Consider the following 12,117-nt stretch of genomic DNA (forward strand, 5'->3'; position numbering starts at 1 on the left):
CAAATTCTACCTCCTCTATGACACCACTTTAAATTTTCCTAGTAAGAAGCAATCACAATCTGTACCTTCTTTATACTTTGACAGCATATTAATAAATTATAGTCTAACTCCTTTTACAGGCTACCTTGTATCTAGTATCATGGGGGCACAAATCTGCCTCCTTGACCAGATTGTACTCCCCTGCTGAGTAGAGGTTATGGCCTCCCCCTGCCACACTCTGACAGCTAATATGTTCATCCAACAACTATTGGTTGAGCATCTGCCATATGCCAGGCACTGTTCTAGGCACTAACTAGTTAATAATTACTCAAGATGTTAGCTTAGTTGAATGGAAATCCCAGAAATGTCTGCACTTTCCTGCCGACCACTTGTGCCTCAAGCTGCCCCTCCAGTCAGAAATCCTTCTCTCAGGAGGAGGGCAGTTTGTGTCTCCTGTCCCTCAGTCAGGCTTACCTTACCGGAGTCAGTGTGCTCTGCCAAAGGCCAAGCCTTAGAAGTGAGGATGACTGTTCATTGTGCTGCACCTGTGCAGGTGTGACTGGAGGCAGCCTTGGGGCTGCCAGGTGAGTGCAATGGGAGTAGAGGTGAGGGTGGAGTGGGAGGGGAGAGATGTGTGGCCACTTGCAGCTGTGCCTGGAAAGCCTTCTCCAACCCAAACTTGACTTTAATCAGCCGTGCACCACTCTCAGCCAGACCTTTTCTCTGCAATTTAATGTCTAAGATTCTGTACAAATAACACTATCTCTCCTATATGCCTTTGGTGCCCATGTGTCCCTGGATATCAGGCCATTAGGAAGAGAATCATGAAATGGTCTGAATTATTCCCATAGTTGCAATGTTGTAACAGGCTTGATTCCTGACCAAACTATTTTGCATCAAAGATTTGATCAGCCATCTGTCACAAAAGAAAAGGTGCAGAAACTAGAATTGAAGACAGCAAACATTAACCTCCAGTTCCTTTAAGAGTTCAGTCTGCCTGGGTTTAAATTCTGGCTCCATCATTTACTAACTATGTGACTTTGGGGCAATTACTCATCTGTGCCTCAGTTTCTTTATCTGTCAAATGAGAGTGATGAAAGTACATACCCTACAAGCAAAAAGATGAAGTTGGACCCTTACCTCACACCATATGAAAAATGAGCTCAAAATGGAATAAAGCTACAACTATAAATCTCTTAGAAGAAAACATAGGTGAAAAGCTTCATGACATTGGATTTGGCAATGATTTCTTGAATATGACACCAAAAGAACAGGCAATAAAAGAAAAAGTAGATAAATTGGACTTCACAAAAATTAAAAACTTTTGTTTATTAAAGGACACTATCAATAGGGTGAAAAGTCAATCTACAGAATGGGAAAACTATTTTCAAATCATATATCTGATAAGGGATTAATATCCAGACTACATAAAGAACTCCTATAATTCAAAAACAAATAACTTGATTTAAAAAACGGGCAAAGGACTTGAGTAGACAATTCTCCAAAGAAGATATATAAATGGCCAATAAGCCTCTGAAAAGATGCTCCATGTTACTTATCATTAAGGAAATACAAATCAAAACCACAACAAGGTACTACTTCACACCCATTAAGATGGTTATTATTTAAAAATACCAAAAAACAAAATAACAAGTGTTGGTGAGGGTGCAGAGAAAAGGAAACCCCCATGCGCTCTTGGGATTGTAAATTGGTGCAGCCTCAATGGAAAACGGTATGGTGGTTCCTCAAAAAATAAAAAATAGAGTTACCATATGATCCAACAATTCCACTTCTGGGAATAGACTTAAAAGCATTGAAAGCAGGGACATGAACAAATTTGCACACCCATGTTTATAGCAGCACTATTCACAAGAGCCAAAACATGGAAGCAATCTAAATGTGCATCCACTAATGAATGGATAAACAAAATGTGGCATATAATGTAGTGTACTATTATTCAGCTTTAAAAAGAAAGGAAATTTTGAATGAACCTTGAAGATATGCTAAGTGAAATAAGCCAGTCACAAAATACTAAAAGGATAACTACTATATGATCCCACTCATATGAGGTACTTAGAGTAGTCAAATTTATACAGGTGAAAAGTAGAATGATGGTTTCCAGTGGCTGGTGGGGAGGGGGAAATAGGGAATTATTGTTTAATGAGTACAGAGTTTTAGTTTTACAAGATGAAAAAGTTCTGTGGATAGATGGTGGTAATAGCTGTACAACAATGTGAATGTACTTACTGCCACTGAACTGTATACTTAAAATGATTAAAATAGTAAATTTTATGTTATATTTTACAACAATAAAAAAGTGAAATAGGAGTCTACTGGATCACATATATGACCTACTATGAACATGTTACATGTAACCCTGATTGACTTTAATGATAATCTGAATTAATTTCCTAGAATTGTAAAGGGTTTTAAGGGATGTGTTGAAGACCCAGATCCCTTTTTAAAAATGCCATTAAAGCAGGAAAGATGCTTCTTTTCACTAGAGCATGGGGAATCTTCAATAGGCCCTCTAGGGGTTAAGAGTGGGGCTTGGAATCAGTTGCCTGGGCTCCAATCCTAGCTTTACAAATTAGAGGAACAACGTTGGGCAAATTAATTCACTTCAAGCCCCAGTTTTTCTTCCCACAAAATGGAGATAATGCTAGCACCCAGCTCATAGGCTTAAGCAGATAGAGGCTATAGAGACAAAATGCCCTAAGCACTCGTAAGCGTTAGCTATACTGACACTGCCTTTGACCTCATTATCATGGTAGACACAGGAGTCTTTCTTGATCTTTTGTATTTCTAGGTCTATTAAAGGCTCCAAGTACAACTGCTCAGGAGCTGCTCAGATGACGGATTCTGGGCGAAAGGAGTACAGTCAAGTCATTCTTTCTCCCCTTCATTGCTCTGGTGCCTACTTGACAGTTTGTTGATGGCCGTCAGAGCACTAATCACTTCTTAGGGACACTGGCAAACAAACGGCAGGTCATTGCAAAGCACTTGCAAAGGCACCTTTGTCCTCCTGATCTTTGGCTGAAAGGATAAATTCTTCTTCTCCCTACTTCCCTCTGTTTTTCTATTTTGTATGATGAGCCATTATGTTTAGGATGGGAAGTTAAACTTTAATAAAAAATATATTTCTCACAATATTACTTGATAAAATAGTAGCCCACAAGCACCTTCATGGGGGGGGGGCATTGACTGAAAACACCACCGAGAGCTAAGTGCCTAGAGCACGGAGACGTGGGGAGGAGGGGGCAGTGTAGAGCGGGCAGGGTACATCCCTAGGAACGAGTTGACCATCTTCTTAAATGTAACCTTAGCCATGAGGAACATGGCAAAAGCAATATAATCTTGGCTGAAATCAGCCATAGTAATCTAAATCCTGTTTATCCCTCAATGGGATAGAGACATGGGGTGCTTTGTGAATTGAAATTTTAAAACAAATTACTTTTAATTCACTATTTAGTCAGTGTTCCATTGTTGGAAGCTGAAGAATAAAAAGCCTCAGGGAAAATGGTTTTAACTCTGGGAATGTTTGAACAATATGTCCTTCTGTTAAACATCAAAACAAAACAAAACAAAAAAATCCAAGCAACATATCTATGTGTATCTAGAAGTGTGAGAACTCTGACATCTAATCTCTTGACTTAGCGTTTATCTTTGCTCATTAGCAAGTTGGGTCATCAGGAGAGTTAAAGAGTAGGTGTATGTTGAGCTGTAAAACCCAGACATATTGCTACACGCATCTCATTAGATTCATATATAGAACTGGAGGTGATGTAAGATGCTTTAAAAATTTAATTGCAGCTCTCTGTGACAGCCCCAATTCTCACAGGCCTGAATGGAGCCTACATTTTGTAGGTTTCCTGGTTCACGGCTCAGCCAGTATAGATTCTTCTGTAAGCAGCACGACTTTATCCATTAACCATCCCCTCCTTTTCTTCCCCCTCCCCATTTTGGCTCTTTTACATTGAGTATGGTGTTTTTAACTCTTGAGCTATGCTAGTTGGGCAAGGATATACCAACCCTGCAGAACAGATGGTATGGTTATCCGTGGGCTCAGTTTACAGCAGCTTCTAGTCCATTTCCCATCCTGATCCCACCTGGCTCTCCAGGGTCAACCTTGCTCTCTCTTTCACTGTCTACCTCCTTCAAAGCCATGATTTTTATTTTATTTAAAAAATTCTCTGACTTAAAAAATAATATTTGGTAAAAGAGATATAAATAAAAATAGGACATAATTTCACCGTGGTTAAATTTTGATATGTATCCGTCTGCACAAATCAAATATAATTTGGAATTATATTAGAGAGATGTTTTCTATACTGCCTAGTCTCAAGTTCTGGTGTGATTATCTGCCTGGTTGCATACTCTTGAGTGAATTGCTCAAACTTTCTGTGCTTCAATTCTAAAATGGGATAATAATAGTATGTATCCCCAGTATTCATAGAAAGCAGAAATAAATTATACATGGAAAGCACTTAGAACAATGGTAGGAACATAGTAAATACACAAAACTGTTAATGAATGTTGGTATTTTTGTTTGTGAATATTATTTTGTAACCTGCTTTTAAAAAATACACTGAATATTTTCTCACATTATTCATGAATGATACGTGACTTCATGCCTGACCCCAAATCCATCCTATGATTGTACCATAATTTATTTAATCAATGTTTTATTGTTGGACATTTATTATTTTCAATATTTTGTATAGTAATAAATAACCCTGCAGTAAACATTCTGGTGCACAAATTTCTGGGCACCTCTCTGATTATTTCCTAAGGCAAATTACTAAAAGTAGAATCAAAGAGCATCAGCCCTTTTTCAGGCTTTTGCCAAAATGCCTTCCAGATATGTCATGTGAATTTGTGCTCCTAAAATATTAGACAGTCCATTTCCCCATAGCCTTCCCAGCCCCGGATATTATGATTTAACAACTTTCTTGCCAGTCTGTAGTTTTCATAGATAGTGCTTTGTAGTTTCCAAAGCCCTCCTCTTCTGAGATTTCATTTTTTAAAAATCCCAAGCCCTTTTTGAGTTACTTCTCTAATTTTAATCTATTAAGTCTCTATCATAAATTCCTGCCCTGTTAGTATCCCTAACCTTTTCTTTCCTTTCTGATTTCTTCACACCATTTCTCTTCTACCCATTTGGAGTTAGACTACAGTGTTCTATTTTGTTCAGGTATATGTTATAAATCTAGTAGATAAATACTACAGGGAGATAGAAACTTTTTTTTCATTGAGCTTGATCTAACTAAAAATGAAGCAGTCCCCCCAAAGACTCATCTCCTTTCTAAAGTAATAAGATCCCTGTTGCCCAAAACATTTAAGCCATATAGACAAGCATCTGAAAGCTGTGGAAGGAATTCTTCTCTGGGTAGTAAGTTAACCTACATATCAGTGTCCAATTAGGAAAACAAAAAAGAAATTTAATTCAGGGAATTGGTTACACAGGTGATTAAAAACCAAAAAGATGATGAAGTTACTAAGATTAGTAACATTAGGAAGTCAGTGCCACTCTTAGACTGAAGGACAGAGGGAGGAGCTGGTGGGGTCACCTGGAGGAACCTGGAGCCATAGTGGGCCTGTCTGTTGGGCTCGGGCCACAGAGGTGATGCAGGTGCTTCTCACCACCACAGGTAGAATGAGAGGAGAGAAATACACTGGCTTTTCTTTTCTCCTTCTCCAATCTCCTTCCAATGTCTTCTATTGGCAAATTCATTTTAAAGCCAGTTGACACAGACGTTTATAGAATTATATGTAGTGTGTTGTCAATCTCAGAGTGCTGCAGAGCAGAATACAGTAAGGGTGAAGAGTGGATGTGAATGCAAACAGGCCAAGGCCTGCAACAGTGACTTCCGGAGGCCCTTCCAAGTCCACAGATAATAGGGTGAAGCGCAAAGCATGCTTGCCCTGGAGGCGTAGGCAGTCCTGCGTTTGAATACTGCCTTTGTCATTTACTAGCTCTGAGTCCTTGGACAAGCTACTTAACTTAGAGTTAAGTTAATGGAGGTTTGAGCCTCAGTTTCCTCCTCTACAAAAGGGGAACAAGAAAAGCGATATCTTGTGGGGTCTTTATAAAGATTAAATAAAATAATAGCTATAAAATAATAGTAAGCATTCAACAAAAATTGGTTTCCTGTGATTCAAGAATTTATGACTGGAATAACTATATATAGTGTCAGATAGGTACTCACTTTATTGGGGTAATCCCTTCGGAAGTTATATAAATGTCTTGTCCACCTGAAACTAATATAATATTATACATCAACTGTAATTTAAAAATAAAAAAATATTTTAAAAAATATATATGAGATTTTAAGGCAAAGGACAGTTGGGCATTTGGTCAAGGTCATTCAGGTTCTCAATATATTGAAAGAAGGAAAAGGGGCAGAGGACTCTCTCCTTTTGGAAGTTCTGCCTAGACTGGAATAGGTGATATATTGCCCAATAATGATACTGAAAGATGATGTAAGAATCATTGAAAGTATCACACATGATCAATTCATTCATTCCACAAAGATTTATGGGCTCTCACTATTTTCTAGAAATGACTTAGACATGGTCCTTACATTCAAGGAGATGGCAAGAGATGGGCAAAGAGATAAATCAAAGTGCCTGATGGTATGAGGATGTGTGCAGAAGAGGGAGCAATGGGATATCTTTGCCTACGGCGGTGGGAGAAGACTTCAGTAAGGAGATGACATATGAGTTGTGTTTTGAAGGGTGAGCAGTTTTCCAGCTGTGCAAGCAGTGTAAAAGGGTAAAGTTATGAAAGGGTGTGAGTTGTTTGGGGAATGGTGAGCTATTACCATGGGTACAGCTTTGAGGGGTCCACAGTAAAGGTGGCAGTAAGAACAAGTGGCGGATATGGCTAAAAATGGAAGAGGAAGTCACATGTGAGGGGCCTGGTGTAAGAAGCTAATGACTTAATCCCATGGGGAATAAGAAGCCAGCAGAGACTTTTAAACTAAGGAGTAACCCATCATCTACAACTTAGAATTTCATCAAGTGCCACATTTCCCCAGCATCTCTCATGGCTTCGGTCAAAGGGCTGATGCATGCAGCTATGTCAAGTGGGGGCCATGTGTCCATCTTGTGAGACATTAAAAAGTGTGAATCAGAAGAATGAGCACAGGGTTTTTCCTGAACATTAAATTCAGAATGGAAAGAAGTCATTAACTTCTCCTGCAGATGCTGAAGGGCTCACCGTAAATATTTAAAATGCTCTCTCTCATTTCTACAAAGCCATGAACATCGAGGTGCGATGCTGCTGCCTGTCGCTCTAAGGCAGGCTCTCAAGGATGCTGATGCAACCTTCGCTTGCCTGCACCTGTCTGAACGCTGAAAAGGACTTTGTGTTACTCTAACAGAAAGGAAAACACAAGATGATGATAAGCTAATCCTTTCTGCTTTTCAGAGCCCTTTCACTCACATCGCCCCATTTAGACCTCGTGACAGTCGTGTGTGGCGGATAGGGCCAAGAGTACAGTCCCATTAGAGAGGTGAAGAAATGGAGGCTGAGCGTTTCCTGCTTTCCCTGGGATCTGAGAAGAACTCATACCCAAAGCTACAAATGGATTTCTAGACATGCAGTCCCCAACTGTGCAACAGAGCTCTGCCTACCTGTCTCCTTTCGTATGCCAGGATGGCTTCTCTGAGGTCCTGAAGTGTGAGTAGGTTAGGATCCAGGCTTTTCCTGTGGCCTTTGGGGCGGTAGGAGCCTTTTCTCCTCTCTTCGGGTGTCCATGCTGATATGGCTAAACCTTCAGAGTAGAGGATTAGGACACCCTTTCTGGTGCTGAAAGTTTTAGGGAGTAAGAGGCTCCATATGTGCTGGTTGGGGTCACCCTTATCCTGTGGTTTGCTGACCAGAACATAATCTTCTGGAGACTTCCAGTTCAAGTAATCCTGCAACAGAAAGAAACCACTTCGATTGATTCACTGTGCACAGCACTTTTGTAGCAAATACTGCTTGTGCAAGGTGTTGGACATTTGTTTTTAGCAACTGGTTTCCTTTGAGTTGCTGCAATGGCGCACAGAACACAATCACTCTTCTGAGTAACTGATTTTGTTTTCCACATCTCAGAATTAGTAGAATCCACGGGCACAGTCCTGTTTTACCCATGTAACTTTCATAACCATGCATGCCTGGAGGCTTAAATAGGGTAGAGTGTAGGTTACAGGCCAGTTAAAGTCTCCTGGTATGCAAGTAAGTAGTCAGAATTATCAAGGGCAGCTGATAACTTTGAAATTAGACCTGGACTAGCTGGCAGTTTAAAGAGGAGAAAGCCATTCCAACCCATCACTCCAGCTGTACACAGGGAGAATTTCTATGCATTCCAGATGCGTTGTAACTTTATCTAATTTGGCTATTTCAGAGCCTATAAAGTAGTTACATATCTTGTAAGTAAGTAAATGCCATTGGCCACAGAGGTCCTTTGAAACTCTATATGTCTTTTAATACAGCAAAGGTCAGATATCATGACAAACTACCATGACAATGGAAATCTCTGTGTAAGCCAAAAATTTTCAAAATACCCCCAATGGGTTTTTTATTTTTGGCAGAATTCAATGAAGTAAAATTGCAGTACAAGGGAATTTTGCCACCACTTGAGAATGTTCTAAACTAAAAAATTTTTTTGCGTATATTAAATATGAGTCCTGTGGGTTGAATTCCAGAAAGTTCAAGGAAGCCATTGAAATGACAAGAACACACACAGCCTTTCAACCACAGAGCACAAACTTCTAAAAACCAAATAGTCATCAGCTTGCCTAGAACCCAGGTGGAAATTCTGGTCTTGAACCAAACTACCCAAATCCTAGACAATCTGGAATCTCCTTCAGTCTAAAGCAAATGAGGCTGTAGGTCAGTGTACAAAGGGGAAGCAAGAGGGTCCCCGCAGCAACCTCGGTGTGTCAGGCAAACAACCTTATTTTCTTGACTTTTACCAAGCAGGGAAGATCTACCACTGATCCCCACCACCTCACTAACAAAACAAACCCAAACACACATGGCTCAGCTCCAAATGGAAAAAGAGAGCATTCCTTCCCCCCCACCCCCCATATGCCTTTATTCAGCTGTAAAACTCACCTCTGGTTCAAAATAGACTTGGAACTTCTGTTTGCTCTGGACCAACTTGCCATGTCCCCGGCTCAGGGGAGAGAGCGTGAACATGTTTTCCCTCTGACCACCCTTCTCAGGGGCAGTTCATCTTGGTTTTGAAGGCTGAAAACTGGTCACACCTCAAGATTTCCTGAGCTCAGCAGGGAGCCCAAGAAGACCACAAACACTGGGCCTTTTATTAAATACATTTTCCCCACATACAGCAGCTTCTTAGTAACAACCAGCCACACAGTTTAGACAGTGTGTGTCTTTGTCGGGAGAAAAAATAAACCGCAAACCCAAACTCCTCAAGCCCCGGATTGTGTACTCTCCGGGCAACCTCTCTCTCTCCTTTGCCTGGGCCCTTGTTGTTCCCTGGCCCTGTTGCTCTGTTACCAGCCTCGTGCACCTACAGATCTGGGCGACAACACCATCTTTCTCACTGCAGACAGGTTGTTTCCCGGTTGCTATGGCAGCACAGGGAAGTGCAGTCCCTTAAACCAGCCCAGGCAAGGCGGAGACTGCTGAGGGCAGTGTTCACACACAGGGAGACAGAGGGTCAAATGGACCTTGAAGAGACTGGGCTCAGATTTCAAGTCCTGACTGTGGGGGGTGGGAGAGGCCATGATGAGATATTTTTTCTGATATAACAGTACTCATCTTGCTTTGAGAGCCTTCTCCTGATACGAGAGCCTTTCACTGTCAACTCACCATTAATAGATTCAGAGGAGTCATCAAGGTCACCTAAAGAGACCTGTGACACTTTCCTTGGCTGAGCTCCAGCATCTCTTACACTGGACATGAGGCCCTTTATGGTAGTTGTTGCTTTGCAAGAGCGAGTGTGAGATACTGGGAATCTCCAGATTCCTTTGCATACCTGGTTCTCACCTGGGTGAATCCCATCTCCAGGGTGAGGGTACTTGGGAGATATAGGTGGGGGGCATTGGGTTGTCACAATGGCTGGAGGCCACTATAGGCATTTAGCAAGCAGGGGCCTGGAATGCTGAATGTTCTGTGGTATGTAGGACTGTCCTGCATAATGAAGAATTGTCCTACTTCGAATGCCAGTAGCACCCTCTTTGAGAAACACTGCTATGGCCTGGACTGCTTGGTTCTCCTTGATGCTGACACTGTGAGGAGGACAGGAGGTAGGGGTGAGGGTGGGAGTGTCAGAGAACAAAAAAGATGCCTTTGCTGTTGATCTGTGGCCCTGTTTTGGCCTGTCATCTGTCAACTGGACCTCCATGGCGGTCTTGTGGGAGTGCCCCCTGCTGACCTGCGTGAAGAAGTGTAAGAGGCTACAGGCCCAGTTACCTTTCAGGCCTCCCTCTGTGGCTCAGCCTTTCCCAGGAAGCAGGCTCAGTCTTACGAGGAAGAAATAGAGGTCATGCTGTATAATTAGGTTGGGTTTATTATGGGGGATCAAGACAGCGAATGCAGAGGCTCAAAACCGGGTTTAGTGAAACCACGATGAATAACGTCTCAACACCCACTAGGATGGCTGTCATAAAAACAAACAGCAAACAAACCCTGAAAAATAACCAGCGCTGGTGAGGATGTGGAGAAACTGGGACCCTTGCGCACTGTTGGTGGACATGTAAAATGGTGTGGCCACCGTGGAAAACAAACAGTATGGTAATTTCTCAAAAAACTTAACAGCCCTGGCCAGTGTGGCTCAGTTGGTTGAGTGTCGTCCTGTGAAGTGAAAGGTTGCCGGTTCAATTCCTGGTCAAGCACATGCCCAGGTTGCGGGTTTGGTCCCAGTTTGGAATGAAACTGACCGATGTTTCTCTCTCACATCGACGTTTCTCTCTCTCTCCCTACCCCACCCTCTCTCTCTAAAAAAAAAAAATCAATAAAAACATTAAAAAAAAAATCAAACATAGAATTACTATGTGATCCAGCAATTCCACTTCTGAGTATATAACCCAAAAGAAGTGAAATTAGGGACTAAAAGATATTTGAACACCCATGTTTAGAGCAGCATTCTTCACAATAGCCCAAATGTGAAAAAGGTTCTGGTGTCCATCAACAGATGAATGCATAAACAATGCAGTGTATACACACAATGGAATATTATTCAGTCTTGAAAAGGAAAGGCATTTGGACACATGCTGCAATACAATGTGGATAAATCTTGAAGACATATGCTAAGAAAATAAGCCAATCAAAGGGACAAATATTGTTTGATTACAATTATATAAGTACTTAGAGTAGTCAAGTTCATAGAGACAGAAAGTAGAATGGTGTTTGGGGGGATATTGGAGGAGGGCATGGAAATTTAGTGTTTAATGGGTACAGAGTTTCAGTTTGGAAAAATAAACTCTGGAGGGAGATGGATGGTGGTGATAATTATACGACAGTGTGAATGGACTTAATGCCAACGAACAGTAATTTAAAAATGATTAAAATGAGAGGAAACAAGATGGCGGCGCAGGTAACAGCTGTACCCGCCGTCTTCCGCAACCACATCAAAATTACAACTAAAATACAGAACAACCATCACACAGAGCCTCCTGAAATCTGGCTGCACAGAAGCCCCACAACCAGGGAACTAAAGAAGCATCGAGACAGGTAGGAGAGGCAGAGATGTGGGCGGATCGGGGCTGAATCCTGGAGACGCGGCCCCGGGCCCACACCTGGGAGGGATATCTTGGTGGTGGGGGGGTTTCCCGGAGGAGGGAGGGGTCCCAGCCCCACGTTGGGCCCCCAGCCCAGGGCTCCAGGGCTGGGAAGAGACATCCCCACAGCTTCGGGCTGTGAAAACCAGCGGAGACTGTCGCTGAGGGACACGGAGGCTGCCGGAGTCCCAGGCTTTCCTCTTAAAGGGCCCGGCACGGACTCAGACGAGCTCCCTTGGAGCCCCAGCACCGACAGGAGCTTGAAAGGAACCTGGGACACTTGGGGAGGAACTGACCTGCCTGAAGTTGGGGTGAGAGGTGGAGGGGCGGCTTCCTCCCAGGCAGAAGAGGTGGCAGAGGCCATGGCTCCTTTGGCGAGTCCTCCCCGCACACAGCCGC

The 12,117-nt window shown here is 42.3% G+C and overlaps 1 protein-coding gene across 2 annotated transcripts in view; it reads right to left on the reverse strand.

The window, feature by feature from the left end:
- KIAA2012 overlaps positions 1 to 9,568 on the reverse strand; it is a 99,854-nt gene extending 90,286 nt beyond the window's left edge. For both annotated transcript variants that reach the window (XM_081142732.1, XM_081142731.1), the window contains exons 1-2: positions 9,086 to 9,568; positions 7,618 to 7,902 (exon numbers count right to left, since the gene is read on the reverse strand). In XM_081142732.1, the coding sequence (XP_080998858.1) occupies positions 7,618 to 7,902; positions 9,086 to 9,169 (369 nt within the window). In that variant the 5' untranslated portion in view covers positions 9,170 to 9,568. The remainder of the gene's footprint in view (positions 1 to 7,617; positions 7,903 to 9,085) is intronic.
- Between the last annotated feature and the right edge of the window lie 2,549 nt (positions 9,569 to 12,117).

The sequence above is a fragment of the Miniopterus schreibersii genome (genome assembly GCF_964146895.1).
Source record: "Miniopterus schreibersii genome assembly, chromosome: 7".
Classification (NCBI taxonomy): domain Eukaryota; kingdom Metazoa; phylum Chordata; class Mammalia; order Chiroptera; family Miniopteridae; genus Miniopterus; species Miniopterus schreibersii.